We start from the raw sequence: 26,914 nt of genomic DNA on the forward strand, positions 1-26,914 counted from the left end.
AAGCTGTAAAAAGGGCCCCCGGGGGCTTATTTCTTAAATGCTTTCTGTTGGAACGGAGACAGGAAACAACATTAAGTCATCGTTGTGGTCAGGGTAGACCGGGGAGGTAGGCTGCAGGATCTGACTATGGAAGACGAGAGAGAGGAATGGTGTCTATGGAGGTTCTCAAGCCATCCAGATCACGGTGTTTTTTCCCAAAAAGGCAGCTGGGCTTTCTTTGTTTTGCCTTGGAAGTCGTTTCGCTTCTCAGACCAACGGTTATCCAACCTCTTCTTAGAAACTTCCAGTGTTGGAGCATTTACAACTTCTGGAGGCATCCATGAAGCTTCTTCAGTTCTCATTGGGGAGGAGGGTTAGTTAAGAAGCAGCGAAACTTCTCGGATGAGAAGTGAAACGTCTTCCTGTTCTGAACCAAGGCTTCCCAAGACCGTAATTAAGCACACGCTTAGTTAAAACAAATGTTTTATTTCAACGCTGGGAATTATGTTCATTCCCAGCCGGGAATGAGTCCCAAATAGTCCCTCGAGATAAGCACTCACCTTTCTCTCCTTTGAATGGCTGCCAACAACTAAAGTACCAAATGAATTATAAAAAAACCAACCGAAGTACAAAGTCCACACAGAGCTTCAAGGATTAATTTGAACAGAGCGAATGACTTTGCTTCCTGCAAAGGTTTTGTCATCTTTGCCTGTCCTTTATCCCTTATGGGAAGGACAATCACCTCCCAGCCTTACTCCCGATTCGCCCCTTTTGTTTCAGCTGCTCTTGCCTTCTAGCAGCTCTGCGCACACACGCGCACTGGGAACAGGCTCCCCTGAGTCCTCTTCCTTGCTGCTGCCAGACTCCGGAGGTTGCCTTTTTGGAAAAAAGCACATTCGAGACAGAGTAAAACTACGTTTCTCAACCTTCGCAACTGTAAGAGGCATAAACGAGCAGAAACTTTTGGAAATCACCAGCAAGTTACCCTACTTAAGTAAGAAGATTCTGAATTATTGCAGCCAGTTGGCTGTCATGCCTAAGGCGGGACTAGAACTCACCATCTCCTAGTGATTGGACCAAAGTCATGGAGCTGATTTGCCCAGCTGGCTTTCATGGTTAAGGTGGGACTAGAATTCACAGTTTCCTAGTGATTGCTCCAAAGTCATGGAATTGACTTTCATGTCTAAGGCAGAACTAGAACTCACGGTCTCCTAGTGATTGGCCCAAAGTCATGGAACTGGCTTTCATTTCTTAAGACACAACTAGAACTCACCATCTCCTGTTGATTGGCCCAAAGTCACCCAACTGGCTTCCATGGCTAAAGCGGTTCTAGAACTCACAGTCTCCTAGTGATCGACTCAAGGTCATCTCGCAGGCTTTCATGCCTAAGGCAGGACTAGAACTCACCGTCTCCTGGTTTCTAGCCTTTAACCACTACACCAAACCAGTTCAGCCGATTGTTTTCTTTAGGAACCAGAAGGTTGGTAAAATGTGGCTCCATCTGGGGATTTACTCCTTGCAGAAGGAGTAATTATATATAGATGGGTCCCCTATTTGAGAGCTAATGTGCTAACACAGTACATCTTGTGCCTCTCCAAAGGAAGTGGAGAGGCAGTGGGGGGGGTTGTACTTGACAGAGAAAGCCGTTCCTTTCTCTTGTCCTCCTTTCCACTTTCTTCCTCATTCTGAATCCAGCCACGGTTATCTTTTTGTGTTAAGTCAAGCCTTAGATGTTCGTTTTCCTTCAGATCCCATTCATTGTCCAAACCTTATTCTTTCCAGAAGAAAAGAAGCCGCCAAATCATTTACTGGGCTATTATATGTATATGTATTGTGCTCCGATTCTGCATCCCTGCCATAAATATTGCCTTGACATGAACTGTTCTACTTCTGTTTTAATTTCCTTCCAAAGATCTAAAGGTTATACCAGGAAAGCTTCATAGCTGGAACCGGCGGAGGCTCAATAGGAATTTCAAAGGATGGGGTTTGCTCTCTCTCTCTCTCTTTTTCTCTCTCTTTCTTTCTCTCCTGATGCCAAGTGGAATCAGTTACATAATAGATATTTGCATGCCCAATTCATTCGCGAGCCGCCGAACGCAGCTACGTTGCTCCCCCGTTCCTCTTCAGTTTTAGTTAGCTGGGTTAAGAGCCGAATGCAGCGACATTATCCTGCTTTTTGTCCATTCGTTTAAAAAAACGAATCTGCGCATACGATCCTTTTAATGGCCGGCTTCCTTAAAACCGAATGGGTTTCGTATAAAACTAATCCTCAACTTAATGACCAGAATAGAGCACATAAAGGAGCATATTTGTAGCTCAGGGCGGAAACAAAATGTACACTGTCAGGGCAAGCCAATAGAATACAAACTGAGAGCAAACTCCACGTCCTTTCTAAGCACTGATGTTGTTACCCAGTTTGGTAATGAAATGGCTGCAGGAAAAGAACCAAGCTCAAAGAAATCAAGGACCCCACGTTGTTCCTCTTCTTCTTCCTCCTCCTCCTCCTCCTCCTCCTCCTCCTCCTCCTCCTCCTCCTCCTCCTCCTCCTCCTCCTCCTCCTCCTCCTCCTCCTCCTCCTCCTCCTCCTCCTCCTCCTCCTCTCTGCAAACCCCACTTCCTTCCAGCACTGATGATGTTAGCTAGTTTGGGTCACAAAATGTCTGCAAGAAAACCACCAAGCTCAGAGAGCACCACGGACCTCACAGTCCCCCTCCTCCTCCTCCTCCTCCTCGTCCTCCTCCTCCTCGTCCTCCTCCTCCTCCTCCTCCTCCTCCTCCTCCTCCTCCTCCTCCCTGCAAACCCCACTCCCTTCCAGCACTGATGATGTTAGCTAGTTTGGGTCACAAAATGTCTGCAAGAAAACCACCAAGCTCAGAGAGCACCACGGACCTCACAGTCCCCCTCCTCCTCCTCCTCCTCCTCCTCCTCCTCCTCCTCCTCCTCCTCCTCCCACCCCCTTCCATAACAGAGAAGACACAAGTGGTCCAGAAGGATTCTGCAGCTATCTAGGGCTCGTCAATTCTTACACCTGTTCTAACTCCAGAAACCCCTCTGTCCCTCTGCAGTATGGAGATTACGACCCCAGCGTTCATAAGCGTGGCTTCTTGGCTCAAGAGGAGCTGCTTCCAAAACGGGTAAGGACGATGGATTTCACACCCACTCAGCTTGTCTGGGACTTAGTGGAAAAGGGGGTCTGCCATGGTTTGGAAAGTATGATGCTTTCTTTTCCAAAGCACCAGGGCGGTCAGGACAAGAAACAACGGATGGGAGCTAATCAAGGAGAGAAGCCACCTTGAATTAAGGAGAAACTGCCTAACAATAAGGACAATCAACCGGTGGAACAGCTTGGCCTCCAGAAATTGTGGGCGATCCATCACTGGAGGTTTTGAAGAAGAGACTGGAGAGCCACCTGTCTGAAATTAGGGTCGCTTGCTCGAGCAGGGGGCTGGACTAGGTGACCTCCAAGGTCCCTTCCAGCTCTGTTATTCTGTTAACCAGATCTTCCATTGCTGGTTTACAGGAAAGTAACCAATGGAGATCCATCTTCCAGGATACCTTCCAGCTGTATATTCTGATTCTGGAAGTTGAACTTATGATTATGACTTCAGTTTCTCAACTTTAAGGCACGTTGGACTTCAACTCCTAGAATTCTGGGAATTGAAGTCCACACAACTTTTATAAGTTTCCAAAGTTGAGAAACGGTGGATTATGAGACCAGGAGAGGAAATCACAGCCAGGCAAGGTTGGGCTGTGAGTTAAAGTTATTTTTTTTTTCCTTTTTCTTTTTTTTTTGATCCTAGGTGATAAATCTCTACCAGATGACTCCGGAAATGTGGGAAGAAAGGATTACAGCCTGGTATGGCCAACATCGAGGTAGAGCCAGGTGAGTGACTTTAAAGGGACAGGTAAACACAGGTAGTCCTTGACTTACAACCATTCCTCTAACAACTGTTTAAACCAGGGGTTGCCAACCTTTTGGACCTCAGGGACCACCAAACTCATAATTTTAAATCCCGCCGACCACTAATATGAATTTTGAGTGACAGTGGTTTGCTGATGTTGGTGGGAGAGAGAGAGAGAGAAATATCGATCCAATCTAACCTCGGAGCGCTGGTGGTGATGTTCTCTCTGTCTCTGTCTGTCTGTCTCTTTCTCTCTCTCTCTCTCTCTCTCTCTCTCTCTCTCTCTCTCTCTCTCTCTCTCTCTCTCTCTCTCTCTCACACACACACACACACACACACACAGAGAAACACACACAGAGAGGTCCCTGACACACCCACACACCCTCCAAGGCAGCCACATTCCTTCACTAACCTGCGGTCGTAACCCAAGGACTACCCATGTGTAGTTGTTCAGAATCTTCTTAATTCACCTTATTTGGGCCATTCCCCTGTCCCTCTTAAGGATAACCTTTCATGAATTGGACTCCGGAGTGAAGCATGATGGAGAGATGGGGAATTATTTGGGCGAGGGGATTAGTCATATTTAAGTTTTAGACGTTGAGCCTACGATAAATCTGCCACTTGGAACTTGGGCTGCAAAGCCTTTTTGTCGCCTTGGCTGGAAAAACAGAAGTTTCAATCTTGGGGAGAGATTATGGGATCTGCTACACCATGTTCGATTTGTGTCCTCGGGCGCCTTGCCAGACGCTTCCTCTAAACCATCCCCCCTGAATTTCCTTCCCACACCCCTCTACCTTTGCAGGGATGAAGCAGAAATGGAGTACTTGAAAATAGCTCAGGATCTGGAGATGTATGGGGTGAATTACTTTGCCATCCGGGTAAGTACACCTGGAAATGAGTACACAGCGTGAATCCCTCTGCAGTTCAGAGTGTTGATTGGGGTGCGGGAGGATGAAGCCAGTGGCGGGATTCAAATGTTTGTACTACGGTTCTCTGGGCGTGGCTTGGTGGGCGTGGCAGGAAGGTTACTGCAAAATCCCCATTCCCTCCCTTGCCCCACTAACCTGCTTTCCAGCTCCGTTCTCCCATGCAGGACAATTAAAGGAGACCCAGCTGATCAGCTGTGGGCCTGGCTTGGTAGGCGTGGCAGGGAAAGGGATACTGCAAAATCCCCATTCCCTCCCTTACCCCACTAACCTGCTTTCCAGCTCCGTTCTCCTGTGGAGGGCAACCCAAGAAGACCCAGCCTATCAGCTGTGGGCCTGGCTTGGTGGGCGTGGCTTGGTGGGCGTGGCAGGGGAAGGTTACTGCAAAATCCCCATTCCCTCCCTACCCCACTAACCTGCTTTCCAGCTCCGTTCTCCCATGCAGGACAATTAAAGGAGACCCAGCTGATCAGCTGTGGGCGTGGCTTAGTAGGCGTGGCAGGGAAAGGGATACTGCAAAATCCCCTTCCCTCCCCACCCCACTAACCTGCTTTCCAGCTCCGTTCTCCTGTGCAGGGCAACCAAAGGAGACCCAGCCGATCAGCTGGGACTCAATGGGAGGCAGAAGAAGATTTGGGTTGGCGGAGCCAGTCAGAGGTGGGATTGGCTGGTTCTCCAAAACTACTCAAAATTTCCGCTTCTGGTTCTCAAAAACCGGTCAGAACCGGCTGAAGACCAGCTCTGGACAAAGCATTCGGGCCGAACCCTGAGCTCACTTGCTGAGAAGCGTTCTGTGGCTTTTCGGGTAGCATTTTCGGGAGCCCCTGTGGCGCAGTGGTTAGAGTGCAGTACTGCAAGCTATTTCTCCAGCCAGCTGCCTACAATTTGGCAGTTCAAATCCCACCAGGCTCAAGGTTGACTCAGCCTTCCATCCTTCGGAGGTGGGTCAAATGAGGACCCAAATTGTTGGGGGAAATAGGCTGATTCTGTAAACCGCTTAGAGAGGGCTGGAAAGCACCATAAAGCGGTATATAAGCCTAAGTGCTATTGCTATTTCCCTGGTCGCTTCACCTGTGGGCCAGAAGGAGCCAGAAGGAGATTTCTGAAGGTGAACAAATGAGTCATTGGCCCCCGTGGTCTCACACCGAGTTGCCTCCTCCCCCTCCTCTTTTTAACCAGGTTCATGCAGAAGAACATCCGGGTCAAGGTGGGAGAGAGTTAAGGTGCAAATCCGTGTGGCTGATTTGCAGCACGGCTTCAAGTGGGATTACGTCTCCCCCTTTTTCCCTTCTTCTTTTAGAACAAGAAGGGGACAGAGCTGCTTCTGGGAGTCGATGCGTTGGGCCTCCACATATACGATCCAGAAAACAGGCTGACCCCTAAAATCTCCTTTCCTTGGAACGAGATTCGCAATGTCTCTTACAGCGATAAGGAGGTAGGCCCGAGCTGTATAAACACGGAGAAAGCAACAATAGTTTAGGTCGTGCCACGCTCTCGCCTCCCAATTAGGAGGCTGTCAGTTCGATTCTAGGTAGAGGCGGGTATTTCTCTCTTTGCACACACACAGAATATATCTGCTGGACAAAACTCCGCATTGGTGACAGGAAAGGCATCCAGCCAGTAAACATTCAGCTCCATTCAGTATTCCACCCCCACAAGGGATTATGGAGTCTTTAAAAGATGACGTGGTTTGAACACCTGCCTGGTTAAGATTTATCAGAAACCACCTGTGGGGTTGGTGCCATTGAGACAATAAATAATACAGGTAATCCTCAACTTACGACCCCAATTGAGCCCCAGGAGCTGTGTTGCTAAGTGAGAAGTTGGTTAAGTGAGTTTTGTCCCATTTTTACGACTTCTTTCTTGCCCCGTTTGTTAAAGTAAATCAGTGCAGCTGTCAAATTAGTCACACGGTTGTTTAAGTGGATCTGGTTTCCGCATCAGCTTTTCTTGACAAGAAGGTCACAGAAGGGGAACATGTGACCCCGTCCTAAATAGGAACCAGTTTACCAAGCATCCAAATGCAGATCACGTGACTACAGGGATGCTGCGACGGTCGTTAAGTGTGAACAATGGCCATAAGTCACTTTTTCCAGTGCCCGTTGTCACTTCGGACAGCCACTAAGCAGAGTGTTGTAAGTCGAGGACTACCTGTGGGTTGTGTCAGGCTGAAATCCCACCATTGGATGCAAAGAGTTAATCTGAAACTAAAAAGTGTATAAAGGAAGTTCAGAAGCTCGCTCTCTTCTGGAGGTATTCCCGGTTTTGGATCGGCGTGAATTTTTTCTCTCCCTCTGTCTGTATTTAAATAAAGCCTCTGGCTCCTCGTTTTGAACTCATGAACGTTTCCTGGCTGTGTTTAAATTAAGTTGACCTCCCTTTCCCAGGTCTCTCCTCTGGTTTCTAATTGCCCTTTCTACGGTGTTTATGTTCTGGCTGCCTGTCAGCGCTTAAGTGAAATTGCTAAGTGCTGCATTTAAAATCCAGAGGCATCAGAGTTTGAAATGGGAATAGGAGCCTGGGCAGAACTGAGGGGCCTTTTAAGACGGGCCAAAGCCCTAATTTGCAGGAGGAAGGAGCACTTGTTTTCTTAGCGATAGAAAAAAAGAAAGAAAAAACGCTACCTAGAATGGGTGGAAAGAATAGAATAGGATAGAATTCTTTATTGGCCAAGAGTGATTGGACACACTAGAATAGAATAGAATAGAATAGAAGAGAAGAGAAGAGAAGAGAAGAGAAGAGAAGAGAAGAGAAGAGAAGAGAAGAGAAGAGAAGAGAATAAGAGCAGAATAGAATAGAATAGAATAGAATAGAATAAGAGCAGAATGGAATAGAATAGAATAGAATAAGAGCAGAATGGGATAGAATAGCATGGCATGGCATGGCATGGCATAGAATAGAATAGAATAGAATAGAATAGAATAGAATAGAATAGAATAGAATAGAATAGAATAGAATAGAATAAAATAAGAGCAGAACAGAATAGAATAGAATTCAGAATAGAATAGAATAGAATAAGAGCAGAACGGGATAGAATAGAATAGAATTGAATTGAATTGAATTGAATTCTTTTATTGGCCAAGTGTGATTGGACACACAAGGAATTTGTCTTGGTGCAAATGCTCTCAGTTGTACATAAAAGATACATTCGTCAAGAGTCAAGAATCATCAGGTACAACACTTAATGATAGTCATAGGGTACAATAAATAATCAAATCATACTAGGAAACAGTCAATAAAAATCTTTAGGATACAAGCAACAAGGTTTATAGTCAGACAGTCACAAGTGGGAGGGGATGGGTAATAAGGAATGATGAGAAGATTAAAAGTAACAGTAGTGCAGACTTTGTAAATAGTTGGACAGTGTTGTGGAAATTATTTTAGCAGAGTGATGGCATTCGGGGAAAAACTGTCCTTGTGTCTAGTTGTTCTGGTGTGCAGTGCTCTATTGAGTCGTTTTGAGGGTAGTTTATGTTCGGGATGTGAAGGCTCCCAATTTGGTCCCAATTCGGAATGTTTATATGGCTAAATGCTTAAGTATTGAATTTGTGGATATTTCCCCCTCTTTTAAAAAGATCTTTTGCATCCCACTGTCATACGTCCTCAACTTCACCATCACAACTGGGCCCCAGATTTTTTCCATTGCTAAGTAAAAAAAATCACTTTCCAAATGCCTCACTTAGCAGCAGAAATGTCGGGCTCCAACCAGGGCCATAAGTTGAGGACTATCTGTAAAAATACCTGTTCGGCATCCATGCATAATTCTAAAGGCTAAAAGGAAGCAGATCAGACCTGGGTCTCCTTAATGTCAGAATCTCAACCGTGCAGACATAGGAAGCTCCAGGTCTCTTCCCCTCAGCTCTTAACAAGCCCATCTTTTGAGTGACGCTGCTGTCACCTTTGATCATGACAGCAAAGGTGTGCAATGAGATGATGGACAGGTTGGACCGGATGAGGATGCACAGTGTTCAGAACGGCTCCCTTGACGCAGGGAAGGTGTTTAATCTAGTATAGGAATTACTGAACGTTTGCCCAGAATTGAAACGTCCTTTCTCTGCCCATTGTTGGCAGAAGATTCAAGAGGTGGGATTAGTTTGTGTGTGTGTGTGTGTGTGTGTGTGTGTGTGTGTGTGTGTGTGTCTTTCGCAAGGGAACCAGAATCGGAGACAGCATCTCATTCTCCAACTGCCAGCTCAATGACAAAGCAGGCATCACTTCCCCCCCCCCCCTGCTTTGAAAGATGAACCAGGGCTGATCCTTTCTCTAAGCGCTAACAATTAGAGCCTCTTCTTTTCTCCCAGCAAAACTTTTGTCAGTGGGACAGGGATATGGGGGGGGGGGGGAGGAAGAAAGGAAGAGAGACAAAGACAGTGAAAGAGAGAGAGAGTGACAGAGAAAAAGAGAGAAAGCGAGAGAGAGAAGGAAGAAGGAGAGAAAAAGGAGAGAAACAGAAAAGAGACAGAGAGAGAGAGAAAAGGAGAGAGGGAGAAAAAAGAAAAAGAGAAAGAGCAACAGAAAGAAAGAGACAGAGAGAGAGAAAAAAAGAGAAAGAGAAAAAGAAAGAGAGAAGTAAGAGAGGTGAAGTAAGAATTCTTTTTCCATTGTTGTTGGTTTCTTCAACTAAATGAATTCCCTTGTTGGGTCTTTGCTTCCATTGCTGTGAGTTTCCAGCATCAATGTGGTAAAAAATGGCACCTCCTTCCATTTCAACATTTGCAGTGCTAAATTTTAGCAGGAGGTAGAAAAAAAATAAATAAAGGCAATTCAGGGTGATTTTTTTTTTCTGGACCAGTGCCCAATATTTTGGAAGGAACAGGGATGTTTCCTGTTTGAGGTCTGGGAAAGTTCGTTCCAGTTGGAAATTTCTCAGCCAGGTGAATCGATGATTTATCTTGAGATATAAAGCCTGGCTCCCATCTTCTGTCTAATCCTTATGCCTCGGTTAACCATCCACTCCTTTCTTCTCTGCTGTCTTTAAAAAAACAATGTATGCAAAACTGCTTTTTTTTTTCCCCCATCCAGTTTACAATTAAGCCTCTGGACAAGAAGATTGACGTCTTCAAATTCAACTCCTCAAAGCTGCGTGTGAATAAACTGGTAGGTACCATGTCCTTGTTATATGTGGGAACAATTTCTCCTGAGCAGAGGAAAGTGCCCGTTTCCCTTTTCTGCACTGAGACATGCTTGCATGCTGCAGGTACAAACAGGGAGCATCCAGAGGTTTTGCAGCTGAACTTGGCAAGCCACAGCCAAGACTCAGCGATTTGGGGGCGCAAAATGAGGATATTTATCATATTCCAGCTCAGGGGTCTTCAGTCGTGGACTAGGGTTGGACTAGAAAATCTCTGAGACCCCTTCCAGCTGTATGATTCTGTGCTGAATGTTCATAACAAACCACCCCACCCATTACATTATTTTCCCCTTGGTGTCAGACCTGCCTCTGGCTAATCTCCTGGGAAAGTAAAACCCTCGACTCCGTCTGATTGAAGTGGAAAGGCACTTTCACTAAGAGATGCTGATTAGTAGTCACGTGGAATCTGAAGTTCCCGCACATCGATACAAAAACTAACCCCTTAGTTGCCTCAGCCCTCCCCTCCCGCATAGTACATCTGCGTGTAACCAATTCTGCACACCGCTGAGATGTTTCTGGAAGCGCCGAGGTATTCGGGCTGGTGAAATTCCACTCTCAGGGTACGTGGCCTTGAAGAGGCTGGCACGGACCAAATTCCTCAACTGTCAATCCCCCTGCCTCCCAACTTCCCATCATAAAAAGTATGCAACTTTCCTGCCCATTGGTTCCCCTCTCCCTTCCCTGGTTGATGGCAGGATGCTAGCGAGGCGCCAAGCTGAAGCTGGTGGATCTGACCCTTGGCTTCTAGCGAAAGTTGTCAGGTTCTCCATCCGATGCTCAGCTTTCCATGGTTCTTATATAAGCTGCTAGGTTGAAGGGACCCTGGCCATTACCGTAATGAGCAGGAGCAAGTTGTCGTGATATGTCAACCTCTGGTTGTCCACCTCCCTTGCGAGGGATATTATTTTTTCTGGCGGATTAGAGAGAGAGAGGACAGGACAGGGTCTGTTTGGATTTTGGTAAGTGGCTCTAAATCTTGAGTGAAAGGCCAGCTTGACAAGGCATAATCCACTGTTGGTTCAAGCAGCAGGGCTTTGTTTGAGAATCCTTTCCGAAATTGGTCTCTTGGAGAGCTGGGAAAACAACAGGCTTTTCGATGAAAGATTTCTAATGGCGTCTGCTTTGTTTCGCCTGCTCTTGGCTCCTGGCTGCATCTAGTTAGTGTCATTAGACTCCCACCGGCGAACTTTTGCTTTAAGCCTGTGTGCCTTTTGTTAGCTAAAAGATTTTTTGGTAGGGCCTCGCCTCTTGATGGATTAAAGACTTTACAGGAGGTGGTTGACCAATCTTGGATTGTCAATTTTATCTTTTTCTTTTCTTTTGTTTTTGGTCTGTGTAGTTTGAATCACGTTGGCAAAAGCCGGAACACAGAATAGAATAAAATAGAATAGAATAGAATAGAATAGAATAGAATAGAATAGAATAAAATAGAATAAGAGCAGAATGGAATGGAATGGAATGGAATGGAATAGAATAGAATAGAATAGAATAGAATAGAATAGAATAGAATAGAATAGAATAGAATAGAATAGAATAGAATAGAATAGAATAGAATAGAATAGAATAAGAGCGGAATGGAATAGAATAAGAGCGGAATGAATAAGAGCGGAATGGAATGGAATGGAATGGAATGGAATGGAATAGAATAGAATAGAATAGAATAGAATAGAATAGAATAGAATAGAATAGAATAGAATAGAATAGAATAGAATAGAATAGAATAGAATAGAATAGAATAGAATTCTTTGTTGGCCAAGTGTGATTGGACACACAAGGAATTTGTCTTGGTGCAAATGTTCTCAGTGTACATAAAAGAAAAGATACATTTGTCAAGAGTCAAGAATCATAAAGTACAACAGTCACAGGGTACAAATAAGAAATCAAATCATACTAGGAAATAGTCAGTAAAAATTGTTAGGATACAAGCAACAAGGTCACAGTCATACAGTCACAAGTGGGAGGGGAGAGGTGATAAGGAGTGATGAGAAGATTAATAGTAGTAGTAATAGTAATGCAGACTTTGTAAATAGTTGGACAGTGTTGAGGGAATTATTTGTTTAGCAGAGTGATGGTGTTCGGGGAAAAACAGTCCTTGTGTCTAGTTGTTCTGGTGTACAGTGCTCTATAGCGTTGTTTTGTGGGTGGGAGTTGAAACAGTTGATGTCTAGGATGTGAGGAAAGACATAGCTCGGGACAAAAAAATATTCCAGCATTCCCTGGAACAGTCTGTTCTCTGAATGTTGTAATCTGCATTTCTCTCTTATCCAGTATTGTGGTGCTGAATCAAGTTTCATTCAATTGTCTTCAGCACCATTAAGGGACAGATCACAACAGCTCTTGTGCTTTACCGGTTTACTCTTGTGAGTCTTGGGACAGATCCATTGTCCTCCGGTTCTGCGGGATGGATTTAAAAAAAAAAAAAAAAACGGCATTGTTCACACATGGGACTTACCCAGCTTGCCTCCTTTCTTCTTGGCTGCCACAGATCCTTCAGCTCTGTATCGGCAACCACGACCTGTTCATGAGGAGACGGAAGGCCGATTCCCTCGAAGTCCAGCAAATGAAAGCCCAGGCCAGGGAGGAGAAAGCCAGGAAGCAGGTGAGAATAGTCCCAGTTCACACAAGTGAGCTCTGCGTTCACAAGACATCCTAGATCGGGGTGTCAAACTCGAGGCCCACAGGCCGGATCCGGCGCTTAGATCTGGCCTGCGGAGCTGCCTGCGAAACAAGGAAGGAATGGCAGCCCTCCCGAGCTCCGTTTTCACTGGCAGTGGGTTGTAGGAGGCCGTCGCAGCCGAAAACAGAGCTTGGGAGCCCGTTTTCACTGGCGGAGCGCATGGGCCGCCATAAGCACTTCCCGACACAAGTGACGTCGAGCTGACCATGTCCGCCCTGGCCCCCCTGAGGTCAAACACAACCTTGATGCGGCCCTCAATGAAATCGAATTTGATCCTCCTGTCCCAGATCCTGAACGCCATACAGTGGCTTGTCCCATGACCTGCTGGGCCTGAAATAAATCATAAACCATGTGTCAGGATTCCGGCACTTAACCCCCAATTAAATCACGAGTGTCGAGCCAAACTTCCAAAAGTTCAAAAAGATTTATTGGGGAGTTAACATGTCCGGCACTGGCTGGGTGTAGCCGACTCTGAGACACATCATTCACTGTCACCCTTGACCCTGGTTTTCCCCCCACCCCTCTGGGTGTATCATAATTCATATCCTCCAATGGGACACGTCCATAGCCAAGAGTCATCAATCACATTCTCCAGTTAGATATTTGCGCGGCAGAAACTTCCGTCGCCTAGCTCCTATCTTTGAGAAACCATTTATGGAATGCACTTTCGATTGACAACCTGCCACCCTGCTCTTTCAAAACCCCTTTCCCCTCCCCCCTCCCTTTCTGTTGGCAACTCTAAAAAGACCATAGAAATATTTTATGAGTTGACACCATATTTTGGCTCCCCAGAACGGACTTGGGAAGATGGTGGAAGGGTTTTTTTTCTGCGCAGGATGCTGAACTATAAACTTTTTTTTTTTCCAGGCTGTTTTTCACCAAGTTGCTGTGTGAACTGATCATTAAATAAACAAAACGGGGGTGTGGGGTGGGGGGGAACCTGGCCAAACGCTGGGATTTGGGGGCTGCTTTTTTGCCACCCTTGGTTTTCATACCCAGGTGTCCCTCAAATGAAGGAGATCTTCTCCTGACCAACTATGGTCTTCTTCCCTGCTCTTTGCCGACACAGCCCTTCCGTCTGCTTTCGGTGTAAAGGTGTTGAGTGTATGTGTGCAGGTCCACGCGAGCATGTGCTACAGAGTGCTTTCTTTCTTTTTTTTAAATTTATTGTTATTATGCTTTCTCACATTTACAAATCTCATTCTCATCTTTAACAACACTATGGCGTCGTTGTTCCATATACAGATCTCCATACATTTATAATTCATTTATATACATTTTTTCTTATCTCTACTATTCTTATTCCTACTATTCAACCATTCATACCAATTATTCCAGACAACATAGTACTCTGACTCTTCTTTTAGCTGTAGAGTGAGTTTATCCACCTCAGTACATTCTAATGCCTTCTGGGTTACTAATTCCTCCGGTGGTATACTATCTCGCTTCCAACCTTGTGCAAGTGCAATCCTCGCCGTTGTCGTTGTGTGTAATATCCTGTATTTGGTCTTTTTACTACATTTCCCCTTAATTATTCCTAAAAGGAAACAGTTTAGGTTTAAAGTCTATTTGACGTTTCGTTACTCCGTGTTTTGGCCCAGTATTGTTTGGCTTTGGGGCATAGCCACCACATGTGAAAGAAGGTACCCTGGCTCTCTTTACATTTCCAACATCTTGGATTCATATTGGGGTACATCTTTGCCAATCTCATTGGTGCCAAATGCCAACGATAAAACATCTTATAAAGATTCTCCTTATATGCTGTGGAACCTTGTTAATGCATAATTCTTACTCCATAGTTTTTCCCAGTCTTCTAGTTCTACGTTGTGTCCAAATTTTTTTTTTTTTTTTGCAGAGTGTTTTCTAAATGCACCTCCTCTTTCTGTTATGCTCTTCTCCAGATTTTGGTGTGTATATGTGTGTGTGTGTGTGTGAGAGAGAGAGAGAGAGCAGGGAATCGGTTACCGGGAAAAAGGGGCCTAGGTCGGAGGAGGAAGGAGGAGCTGTGCCCTCCTCTCTCCTAATTAAACGATAATGAACTGTGTGCCGATGTGTGGCTTGCATGCTGCCTGCATGCTAATGCGTGGCTTGGCCTCCTTTCCACCCATCTGGCAGACGCAGCACATCGCAGTCTGCAGCAGGGAGCCAGGGAGCGCATCTCTGCAAATTGGATTGCATGAATCATGCTCCCAGAGACTTTCCTCTGTGCTGAAACCCATACAGCTAATCTGTAGAGTGCCACGCGGAATATTTAATGGCCACTTCTGGGTAAGCTGCTAAGAGCACGAGAGGCGGCAACCGAGCCTCTTGGGGTCAGGAGGTCTCCCCTTCCCCCCCCACTCCCGGCAACCTGTGAGCCGCAGCCCATGGAGCTGCGCACGCTTGCCGGCTGCACGCAGGGACCGTCCCCCGGTCTGCAAAGCCAAAAACATTTGGGGAAACAACTTTTGTTGGGTCTTAAGAGATGCTCCCAAAATGGGTACAGGGGTCTTAAGATTAAAGCCCTGGTCCTGGGTTTCCTTAGGGCGGGTATTGGCTACCCATGGCTCTGGAGCCACATGCAGCTCTTGGGGCCCCTCTACTGTGGTTCCTTGTTGGGTGATCCCACCACCGGCTGGCCCTGCCCCTCATCCTCCCCTCCTGGTCACTCTTCACCTGGCCTGAGAAGGTAAACCATACAAAAACAGAAATGGGAGGGAGGGAGAGAGAGAGAGAGAGAGAGATATTTCCCATCCGGGAGGCACAAAACGGGTAGGCGTGGCCGGTGTGTGTGTGTGTGTCATGTGACTGGGTGGGAGTGACATTGACTTGGCCATGCCCACCCAGGTTTTGTGTCTCCTGGTCTTTTCTGTGGGAAACGGGTCCCAGTGGCTCTTGTGAGTGTTTAAGGTTGCAGGCCACCCTGCCTTAGGGAGAAGATCCTAACTCCGTGATGGCGAACCTATGGCACTGGGATTGGAACTCACAGCCTCCTGATGATGAGGCGAGATCTCCACCCCACCACTCTCTTTGCCGAATGCCTATGATCTGCACGCATTTGCTGTTTTTAATTCTCCTTTTCCCCTCCATCGCTTGCTTCTTCCCAGATGGAGCGCCAGCGTTTAGCCCGAGAGAAGCAGATGAGAGAAGAGGCCGAACGCACAAGAGATGAGATGGAGAGGAGACTTTTGCAGCTGAAAGAGGAGGCCACAATGGCAAATGAAGCTCTGGTAGGTCCCTCAAGATGCTTCTACAGGTAGAGTCTTACCTACAAAAGTGTTTCTTTCTGGGAAGGGACGTTTTATCCAGGATAGTTGGTGGAGGAGGTGTATTCAGGGGTGGGATGCCAAAATCCCAGCAACCACTTTGCTGCCCGGTTGCTGGGTGGGCGTGGCCTACCGGAACTTCCGGGAGGGCCGTTTTCCACCTTCCCCAGAGTCCGGAGGCTTCCCTCAGGCCTCTGGAAGGGCGAAAATGGCCTCCTCCAGCCTCTGGAAGCCGGAAACAGGCCCGTTTCCGGACGTCCAGAATTTCTGCTTCAGCCCGTTTTTTGCCCTCCCAGAGCCTCCACTCTGACCCTACACTTACCTGCATCCAAAACAGGCCATGGTGAGACTCCTGGGAGGAGTGGGGTAGGGTGGGTGGGGCCAACCAGTCGGTTCAACTACCAGTTCAGCGAACCAGATGTAAATTTAACATCCGGTTCGCCCAAACCAGTCTGAACCAGTGGAATCCCACCCTTGGGATTCTGTTGCTCATCTCAGGCCCGTCACTGTTGTAACTTCGAAGGGTCAGTAAATGAACCGTTGCAAGTCCAGGACTACCTGTATTCTTAAACCTTTGGGACCCATTCCCCAGCTTTGGGATTCATCCAGGCTTCCATTGAACGGGTCAGGCTTCGCGTGTTTGAATTCTCCGTCCTTCTCGCCCAGATGAGATCGGAAGAAACCGCCGACTTGCTGGCTGAAAAAGCTCAGATCACCGAAGAGGAAGCCAAACTCCTGGCTCAAAAGGCAGCTGAGGCGGAGCAGGAAATGCAACGGATCAAAGCCACGGCGATCCGGACGGAGGAAGAGAAGCGGTTGATGGAACAAAAAGTGTTGGAGGCCGAGATGTTGGCGCTGAAAATGGCGGAGGAGTCTGAACGAAGGTGGTTATCCCCATAGGAGGAGCTTGGAATATAAAATAGTGTGCTTTTTCATTTGCCTTTAAAATGAACTAAGCCAGACTAGTGTCCGGTAGATGTTCTATAGATATCTGGGATTAGAAGCCTCAGGCTGGAGTTGGGAAAAGTTAATGGAATGCTTGGAACAGCTTCTTACTGGAGGAGGTTGAGTAATTACTTCATCACGCGCCATCCCTTGAGACTTTCAAGAAGAGATTGGACTGCCATTTGTCAGAAATGGTGTAGGGTCTCCCGCTTGGGCGGGGGGTTGGACTAGATGACCTACAAGGTCCCTTCCAATTCTGATTATCTGATATATCTGTTATAATTAAAACTTAATGCCATCTCTCCACTCTATGTATCCGGTTACCCTCAAATTGCCCTAAAGAGGCAACTGGACTTCCTTTTTTTTCCTCTGGAGACATTTCGCTTCTCATCCAAGAAGCTTCTTCAGCTGTGATTGGATGGTGGGGAACGGAAGGATTTATATTCCTGGCAGACAGCTGGTCATTTGCGTCCTTTTTAGAGAGTCATTGAGGCCACAGACAAACCTCCAAGTGGCCTCACCGGCTCTCTAAAAGAATGCAAATGACCAGCTGTCTGCAAGGAGTATAAATCCTTCCGTTCCCCACCATCCATTCACACACACGCTTGTATTAGGTTCGATTTGGTATTCAGAATGTGAAAAATTATTCGTGGAGCACTCTGGATGATATAAGGGCATATAAGAAATTAGCTTTTGCTAGCTTTTGCTCAATGTTGGAAGCTACCTCATATACCTACAGAACAGATGATCACCCAAAAAAATCTCAGACTGTGCAGAAATGGATGAACTAACTTTAGCCTTAAAAAATAAAGATTCTTCAATATATTATAACAATTGGAATTGCTGGTATAAATGGTTAGAACAAAGACAGATTTTATATCATGGCAAAAAAGAATAGGACAAATCTATATGAGTGATATATAAACATACATATGGATAAAGTGTGTGTATAAATCAAGAAAAGAAAAGGCAAACTGTTGAAAATGAGAATGTTTTTAAGTGTTTTTCGTTCTTTTTCTTTTTCTCTTTCTTTTCTTTTTGCTCTCCTATCTGTGTATGTGTTGATTTGTTTTTAATTGTAAAATTAATAGAATTTGTTTTTTAAAAAAAAAGAAATTATCTCACCCCATTTTAGAATAGAGACAGCGGCAAGAAAGGTCACAAATTGTGGATTTCCTGCATGTTTTCTGTTTGTTTGGTTTAATTGTCACCTGCAGCATCTTTTCCGAGAGTCTTCCAAGTTAACTTTTCAGAATCGGCTACCAGAGATAACAATCCTTGCCTTCGCTGGTTTTTTGCTTTATGATATCACTAGAATGCGACACTGTTTTTAGCCTTCAGAGAGATGAAGCATCGCCCCACCTCTTGTCTTTTTTTTGGGTGGGTGGGGGAGGATAAATGCTGGTTTGAGTCTGACTCTGACTTTTTTCCTCTTCTTGACTGCCTGCCAGGGCAAAGGAGGCAGATCAACTCAAGAACGACTTGCAAGAATCCCGAGACTCTGAAAGGAGAGCCAAGCAGAAACTTCTGGAAATTACCAGCAAGTCATCCTACACCGTAAGACAATTCTGAATTACTGCTTCCCCCACTCCCGCTGTTGAGGACTCCAGGATATGGTTGGATGTCCTCCAGTGCTTCCCAACCGTGGCAACTTTAAGATGGGTGGGCTTCAACTCCCAGAATTCCCCAACCAGATTACCAAGCGTGAGAAACACTGTTGGAGATGAGTGGATTTTAATTTCCCAAAATTCTTAGCAGTGACCCTGTTGGCTAGGGAATCCTGGGAGTTAAAGTCCACCCATCTTAAATAGCAACAGCACTTACTGTAGACTTATATACCGCTTCACAATGCTTCACAGCCCTCTCTAAGCAGTTTACAGAATCGGCCTGTTGGCCCCCAACAATCTGGGTCTCCTCATTTTACCGACCTTGGAAGGACGAAAAGGCTGAATCCGCCTTGAAGCTGGTCAGGATCGAATTCCTGGCTGTGGGCAGAGTTAGCCTGCAATACCGCATTCTAACCCCTGCACTTCCAGAGAGGGAGGGAAAGAGGAGGAAGGGAAGGGAAGGGAAGGGAAGGAAGGAAGGAAGGCTGAGTTAATCTTGAGCCAGTCAGGATCGAACTGCTGACAGTGAGCTAGCCTGCAGTACTGCATTGTAACCAGCAGGAAGAGAGGGAGGGAGGGAGGAAGGAAGAAAGAAAGGTAGTAGGAAGGAAAGAAGGAAGATAGGAAGGAAGGAAGGAAAGAAGGAAGAAGAGGGAGGGAGGAGAGGAGGAAGGAAGAAGAAAGAAGGTAATAGGAAGGAAAGAAGGAAGATAGGAAGGAAGGGAGGGAGGAGGAAGGAAGGAAGATAGGAAGGGAGGGAGAAGGAAGGAAGGAAGGAAGGAAGGAAGGAAGGAAGGAAGGAAGGAAGGAAGGAAGGAAGGAAGGAAGGAAGGAAGGAAGGAAGGAAGGGCTTTATAGAGTCAGCATCTTTCCCCCAACAATCTGGGTCCTCATTTTACCCACCTCAGAAGAAAATGCTTTCCTCCTAAGGATACAAGCAGAACCTTGTGAAGCTTGCGAGAAAATTTTAAAATGAAATTATTGTTTGTCAGGAATGTTTGGGGCTTTTGAATTTCTAGCTGCCGACAAAAAAATATCATCCTTTACAAGGAAAGCCGAACTGGAAAGATGCGCTGATGTCTTTTTCACGATCTTGGGGGGGGGGGGGGGTTCTTAAAAGATTTTCCTACTGTGTGCAACCTAAGCACAATCAACGTTTCCAGAATTAGTGAAATCCAGGCGTCTGTTCTTGGATGTTCTGGCGTGCACATGATCCCTTAAATCTCTTTATCCCCTTAATAGTAGCAAAGCTAGGAGATCTCCGATTAAAATGCAAGACAACGGACTTTAAAGAGGAACAACCCCCCCCCCAAATAACCAAAACCTGGTTTTCTATCTTGAAAAGTGTTATATTTATTAGCCTGGAGAGTCCCTCGTTGTGGAACAGTTTTGTGTTGCCTTGTGCAATTCCCACTCTCCGTTTGTTCTGTTTTGCTGGGAGCATGAATCATTCCCGGTCTCAGGTTTAAACAGCCAGAGTGCAATTGCCCAGAGACTGGTTCCCTCGTAAAAGACATTTCAGCTGAGTAGGAAAGGAAAGACAAGTGCAAAAAGTAAGGAGGGTAAAAAAAGAGAGAGAGAGAGAGAGAAAAAGAAAGAGTGCAATAAAATTAATGTTCTTTGGTAACCGCTGGCAGGGAAGGGGGGGCTTCCCATTCCAGAATAGGTGGACCGAGAACATGTAAACGAAGTTAAATATCTGCAAGAGCCTGTTAAAAAAAGACATTCATTCATTCAACTGCCCAGGGACTCGGGCCGCCTACAGGTTTAATTTGTTGGGGTTGGTCGCACTGTCACCAGGTGTTTAGACTGGATTTGGCATTTCCCCCCACCTGTCGAGTTCTCCCCACGAACCCGGGATAGGCAGGTGTGGATGTTTGCTGGGGTTGCAGATGGTGTCACAGGAGGTAAGCTCTTCCGAGGGGAGCTGCCTTTTGCAATTGACTGTTGGGGATTTTGTCAATGCCAATGATGGTGTTCAAAGGGTGCTCCAGATGTTTGGAGATGGCACTGCTGGTGCCTATTCTTATTGGGACTTGCTTTGCTTTGTTATGATTATGGTCCTTTGCACTGTCAGCCAGATGTTCAGACTGGATTTGGCATTTTTGTCTACCTGTCGAGTCCTTCCCAAACCTAACCCTAACCCTTCCCTCTCTCCATCTCCCTATATCTGTCTGTCTGTCGATCTATCTATCCATCATCTATATCATCCACCTATCTGTTTATGTACTGTATCACTGTCTGTCTGTCATCTATATGTCACCATGGGCGAATAGGCAGCAATATAAATTCAATAAATAATAAATCAATATATCATCCACCTGTTTATCTACTCTATTGCTGTCTGTCTGTCTGACTGTCTTGTCTATAATACATACATACATCTGTTGATCATCTCTGTCTGTCTGTTGAGCTATCCATCCACCTATCCATCTGTTGACCCTCTCTGCCTGCCTGCCTGCCTGCCTGTCTTGGAAGTTGGCAATCGCGAATCCCTTCTTTGGCGACACCCTTAAAATTTGTCCTCCATTTCCCCATTTCACCTTTTCCTCCGGTTGGACACATTTCATCCTGAAGGTTGATTTCCAACGATGGGTGTTGTGCGAATATGTGTCAGACAGCAATGGGGGGGGAGGAAAAAATCCAAATCAAAACACCAGCCAAGCCTTCCTGATCGAAAGGCGGAAGAGTTTTTCAAAGGAGGATCAAGCCCACTTCAATCAAATCCTGCAGGCTTCTTTGCCCTACGCTCTCCCTCTATTTAATCAAGATTTTGAGGAGCACCCTGGAGTCATTTATCGACTCCTTTTGTGTGGGGGTGGGGGGGGGGAGAGATCTCAGCTGTTAAATAAGATCTGTAAGCGGACTGCTTTTACAGCCGTTTCCCAGCCTCTCCTGCTCTTAGTACCATTTGTCTTTGGCTCTGCATCACCTTGAACAAGAGTTTAAATAAGCCAGGACCAAAGTGGCTGGAATTTAATGGGGTTCCTCCCCCACCCCACCCCCCCAGGTTCTCTGAGACTCTCTGCAATCATTTCTGAAGCTTTTAAGAACACCATCCAAATGAACCTAGGTGTGATGACCCGGGGCGTGGCACAAAGGCAACACAGTCAGATAATCAACAAGAGTCCCTTTATTATCTCCAACTTTGCCCCCAATGTCCTTGTTACTTTCTGGGCTGGAGAAAAACTCTCCCAGGAACAGCCTTCGACTGCAGAAAATTAAGTCCAAAACATGGTCAACATAAACTGTCAAACATAAAGTCCAATCAAGCCAAACGGAAGTAATGAGTTTGGCAGGGCAGAAGCAAGAATTTCAGACTTGAAGGCACAGCAAAACTCACATGTTGGGAAGACACTAGGAGCACAGATAAGCCACGACAACACAGGATAAAGTCACGATTGCTCCCAACAGCCTGCCGCACACAGCTTGCCTTTTTTATAAACTGTGTTCCCAGCTGTGGCTAATGAAGGGAATCAGGGCCCTCCGTAAGCCGTGCAACCCACATTGCTCCCTTCTCCGTTCCTCCCTGCGTGCCCTAGGATGAAGACGGGGTGGGCCTGGGTCTTCCTCTGAATTCCTTCTCCTTTGTTCTATCTCCCCCCCTGCTCTGCCCAGCCGGACTTTGCCCTTCCCCAGCCTCCTCCACAGCCAACGGAGCTACACTCCCGCTCCCTGTCAGCTGCTTGGCTTCCTCCTCGGATTCAGACTCCGACAGGGGCGTGACAAAGAGTTTAAACAAGCCAGGACCGAAGTGGCTGGAATTTAATGGGGTTTCCCCTCCCCTCCAGATTCTCTGAGGCTTTTGACAATCATTTCTGAAGCTTTTAAGAGCACCGACCGATCCGATCGAAGGGTTCCCCTCCTACTCAACCGTGATTGCCTCTGTGCTGCGACAGGAATCTTTGCCACAAATATTTGCGGCTCCCTTGCTAAACGCCAAATCTGAACCCAAGCAGTGCTGCAAACTCGCCTTCCTGATTAAATTTAAATATAACCATACAAATTTAACACAAAAATAGTTTGCCGCGAAAGCGACTGCCCGCGAACACCCCTGGATTGGGGCGTAAAGGCGAAAGCGGAAGCAGTATACGCTCCGTCCCATATTTGGGTAGACCAGGTTGCCCCGATAGGCCGGTCTCGCCAGGGAAAAAAACACCGAATCTCTCCCCCGGTGTAGCCAACAAAGCGAGGAGAGCCCGTGGCTTAGAGGTTAATGCATCTACCTAATATACAAGCAGCCCAGGTTTGAATCCCAGGAGGGGCATGGCTAGCTTATAAGAGCTAAATTACTTGAAATAGATCTATACTAATCTCCCTTTATTTCTTTCTTATCGGTAAATATAAATCTAGCCTTCCTGATGAACTTTCCAGGATGCTTGAGATTATCGGGAAACTCCGCGTAGCAGGTTGCCCAGTGGGTTTTTGCAAATCGCTTATCTCATCACTGAGCGATCAGCAAGCCCCGCAGATCGTATTTTTGCGTAAATGAAGATCAGAGGCCTGTCATCCAACCCAACTCGCCAGCTGCATGAATCCCAGAATTCCTCTTCTTAAAAGAATAGCATCTCCCTGTCTTCTGCTTTTGGGGGGGCTCACGACTGACATTTTCAGAAATCTCTCTCTTCCTAGTTAGGTGAGCCAGCCACTTTTCTCCAAACAAGGATGTGAGCCGGCAAAGTTAACGTGTGATCTTCTCCTTGCGTGACGGGCTGCATTCCCTTGGCTTAAAAAGAACCTAACAAGATCTTCAGGGAAAATGTTGGCCTTTGTTCCAAGTACAGGGGGCCAGCATCTCAGAGACTCTGTGCTGAGCCCTTCCTTGTCAGCACTGTGTTTGGAAACATTTACTTGGCAGCTCTCCAAGCTAGATAAGGTCTGTGCTCCTAATCACACCCTTGAAAGACTGTTTGCCGGGCCTTTGGCTGAATGCGAATGCAAGGAATTCACCTTCGTTTAATAAAAGGGGGCAAAGAATCTGCTTAGTGCTTTTTGGGGAAGCCTAGGACAGAACAATGGGTCAGGTATGTGTGTCAATTGAGAGTCTTGTGATGGGTCTAGTGACGGGGAGATTATGTCAGGTGAGGGTCATTCAACTCCGCTGAAGATATTAATACCTAGCCAGGTAATGAAACGTTGGGAAACCAACCCACAAGCTCGGAGAACGAAGCTTGACCTTCCTCCTACATCTGAGCTACAGATATTCGCTCCGATGGGGGAATTAATCTCTTATTTTGTCCTCAGCAGCCCGTGAACGCAAGTACAACCGCCTTGCCTGCTGACATGTCCACATTTGGCATAATCAGTGAAAGCCTCTCCTTCGACTTCAAGGATAACGACATGAAAAGGTTGTCCATGGAGATCGAGAAGGAGAAGTGAGTCCTCTTTTATTACTTCATTCCAGTAACTCTGCCTCAGCCTTCCTCGACCTCTTGCAGGAAGGTTTCCGCCAAGTTGAGAGAACGTGCAGGAAGTTGAAAAGCCAAAGATTGACAGAGCATCTGTTTGACAAAGCCTGCCTCTTGGTTCTGACGTTGGCTTCAAGTTATTGGCTTTCTCAGATCGTGAATCCCTCTGCTGAGTCACTCATGTCCTGGTCATCTTGTGTTTGGACTACTGCAGTGTGCTCTACATGGGGCTACCATGAGGCAGACAGACAGATAGATAGATGATAAATGACACATAGCTGATAGATTATGGATGGATAGATAGATATAATGATAGATAAATGGATTAGATATAGAAATGGATAGATTAAATATAAAGATGGATGGATGGATGAGACAGATGGATAGATAGATTGGTTAGATGATAGGAAGATGATAGATATTGATAGATGATGGATGGGTGGATAGATGAGTTCTGATATTTCACGTCCTAGAATTCGGCATTCCATTATGTGGTAGAGCTGAGAACGTGATTGATGACACCTGGCCCGTGAATGTGCTTCATTGGAGAATCTGATTTATGATACATCCAGAGGGGAGGGGGTAACAGGGTCACAGGTGACTGAATTACGTATCCCAGAGTTGGCTTCATTTATGTTAATGCTGACATGTTGCTCCTAATAAATCTTTTGAGCTTTTTTGAAGCTTGGCTCGAGGCTCATGATTCAATTAGGGCAATCGCCGGAATCCTGACACTTGAGGGAGTTGGACTAGGAGACCCCTGAGGTCTCCCTTCCATCCCTTGGATTCTACCTCTGCCACCTATTTTGTCCAAGCCTGCAAAAATCACCTCCATGGCAGCTCATGGTGGGGTGTTTTTTTTGCCTCTTTTGTCCAGGGTGGAATATATGGAGAAGAGCAAACACCTCCAGGAGCAGCTGAATGAGCTGAAGACCGAGATCGAAGCTCTGAAGCTGAAGGAGAGAGAGACAACCATGGACATCCTGCACAGTGAGAACCATGACCGGGGGAATAGCAAACACAACACCATTAAGAAGGTAATTGCTCCCCTGGCTCTCTTGAAAGGGCCAACCGTAGCCTTTTCTGACGTGGTGTCCCCCAGGCTGGGTGGGGGTCCCCTTTCATACTACCTGGGAATTCTTTAGAGTTGCACACGGGAAGGAGGGTATTTTGCAACACCCCCTTGGCAATTCTGACTAGCCTTATGTCTATGGATGATTCTCCGTCATCCAGATCATGGTTGTCCCCAAAGGTGCTTTTTTTTTTTTTTTTCCAAGAAGCAACTGGACTTTCTGTTTTTTCCTTTGAAGACATTTCTGCTTCTCGTCCAAGAAGCTTCTTCAGTGCCGACCAGATAGCGGGGAATGGAAGGATTTATACTCCTTGCGGACAGCTGGTCATTTGCATCCCTTTTAGAGAGGCGTTGAGGCCCCTTGGAGGTTTATCTGTGTCTTCAGAGTCAAAAGAAGCCATCGATGTCCAAATTGAACCGCCCTCCCTCAACAGAGGGGGGGGGGATATGACGTCATCTATTTCCAGCCTTCAACACGGTCCTTTCAGCAGCTCCAAGAAGGCTCCACGCGCGTTTGCACCACTCGGGTGACCCTGAGGACACAGAGAAACCTCCAAGTGGCCTCAGCGACTCTGTAAAAGGGATGCAAATGGCCAGCTGTCTGCAAGGAGCATATAAATCCTTCCATTCCTCCACCATCCAAGTCAGAGCTGAAGAAGCTTCTTGGAGGAGAAGTGAAATGTCTTCAAAGAAGAACAAAGAAAGTCCAGTTGCCTCTTGAAAAAGCCCCTTTGGGACTAGATTTATGGTTTTATGAGTCCCACTTAATTTGGGGAGCAGGCTCTTTTCTTTGCAACTTCCTTCCTGGGTCTTTGATCTTCCATTTGTGAGGAACGTTGACCTGGCAAGGTGCTCAATCATCCGTCTCATCACGGTTGATGATGGACACGCTCATCACGGTTATCCCTCTGTTCTGACCCAAACCTTGTTCCAAGGAAACAAACATGAAACAGAGGTCACCGCAAAACCTTTTAATGATTCTTTACAAATTCTGTTCCTTCCCGGTTAAAAGGCTGTTTCAAACTAATCGTCTCTGATAAGAACGAGCCTGGCCAAGGTTGTGCATGGCTGCCAAGAACACTAGATAAAGTTGCCAAGGAATATTTCAAACACAAAGAGTCTCCAAACACCAACTAAGAGAGTCCAAACGTCCACAAGGCTTGAGTGCAAAAAATTCTTTGCTTCCTGCAAAGTACTCCGGTTTCTCAGCTGGCTTTTATCTCTTAAGGGAGGGGCCATCACCTTGCAGCCTCACTCCCGAGTCGCCCATGCTGCTGCAGCTGCTCTTTCCTTCGAGCAGCCCTGGGCACAGGCTCCTCGGGGTCCTCTTCATCACTGCTGCCAGCCTCCACAATCTCCGAAGGCAGCACTCGACTCCCTGATGGTCCTGGCCCCATCCCTGCATCCCACGTGGGCCCCTCATCTGAGTCCTCGCTCTCTGAGACCTCAGCCGTCCGGCGAACCACAACCCACCCGAAGATGCTTTTCCAAAAGGCAACTGGATGTTCTTGGTCCCGTCCCTCCGCTCCCCGGAAAGTCCTTTGCTTCTCATTCAATGGAGCTTCTTCAGAATGGAAGGGAATTCTGGGAAAGGAACTCCCTCCGTCTCCAAACGGACAAGATTGAGTCACACGATGCGGATGGGCTAGCGGAGGAGGGCACCTCGCGCCTTCCTTCCTTCCTCGACGCTTCTCTCCCGCAAGGCGTGGCCGCCTTTTCAATTTTGTCACAAGCCCACAAGATGCGCAACGTGGCCGGTGAAATTGGAAGGACGCCTTGAGCTCCCTCTGCGTGGAGGGATTTTCCTCCTACGGGGATTGCCTTCCCCGCTCAATCCCTCCCTAGAAAGGTTTCTGGTTCCTTCCTGCCCCGGAATTTTCTTGAATTAACCCAAGCCCCTTTCCATGTCAGGAAAAGAAATACGGTGGGTTTTTAATTTGGGGTGGGGGAAGGTCTGTTCAGACTGCGAGTGACGGATGGATGCCATGACCTTCGATGAGAAGGACAATCTCTACCCAGATT

The 26,914-nt window shown here is 46.6% G+C and overlaps 1 protein-coding gene across 4 annotated transcripts in view; it reads left to right on the forward strand.

The window, feature by feature from the left end:
- NF2 (NF2, moesin-ezrin-radixin like (MERLIN) tumor suppressor) overlaps positions 1–26,914 on the forward strand; it is a 63,369-nt gene that overhangs the window by 21,488 nt on the left and 14,967 nt on the right. For 2 of the 4 annotated variants that reach the window (XM_087942675.1, XM_087942677.1), the window contains exons 6-16: positions 3,045–3,113; positions 3,780–3,862; positions 4,684–4,759; positions 6,108–6,242; positions 9,830–9,904; positions 12,424–12,537; positions 15,702–15,824; positions 16,527–16,744; positions 18,257–18,362; positions 23,657–23,787; positions 24,698–24,857. In XM_087942675.1, coding sequence (XP_087798801.1) covers positions 3,045–3,113; positions 3,780–3,862; positions 4,684–4,759; positions 6,108–6,242; positions 9,830–9,904; positions 12,424–12,537; positions 15,702–15,824; positions 16,527–16,744; positions 18,257–18,362; positions 23,657–23,787; positions 24,698–24,857 — 1,290 coding nt within the window. The remainder of the gene's footprint in view (positions 1–3,044; positions 3,114–3,779; positions 3,863–4,683; positions 4,760–6,107; positions 6,243–9,829; positions 9,905–12,423; positions 12,538–15,701; positions 15,825–16,526; positions 16,745–18,256; positions 18,363–23,656; positions 23,788–24,697; positions 24,858–26,914) is intronic. The other 2 variants (XM_087942678.1, XM_087942676.1) reach the window with 1 other exon arrangement.

Source organism: Notechis scutatus, chromosome 13, assembly GCF_049901735.1.
Source record: "Notechis scutatus isolate UNSWTSFEM ecotype Mainland chromosome 13, rNotScu1.2, whole genome shotgun sequence".
Taxonomy (NCBI): domain Eukaryota; kingdom Metazoa; phylum Chordata; class Lepidosauria; order Squamata; family Elapidae; genus Notechis; species Notechis scutatus.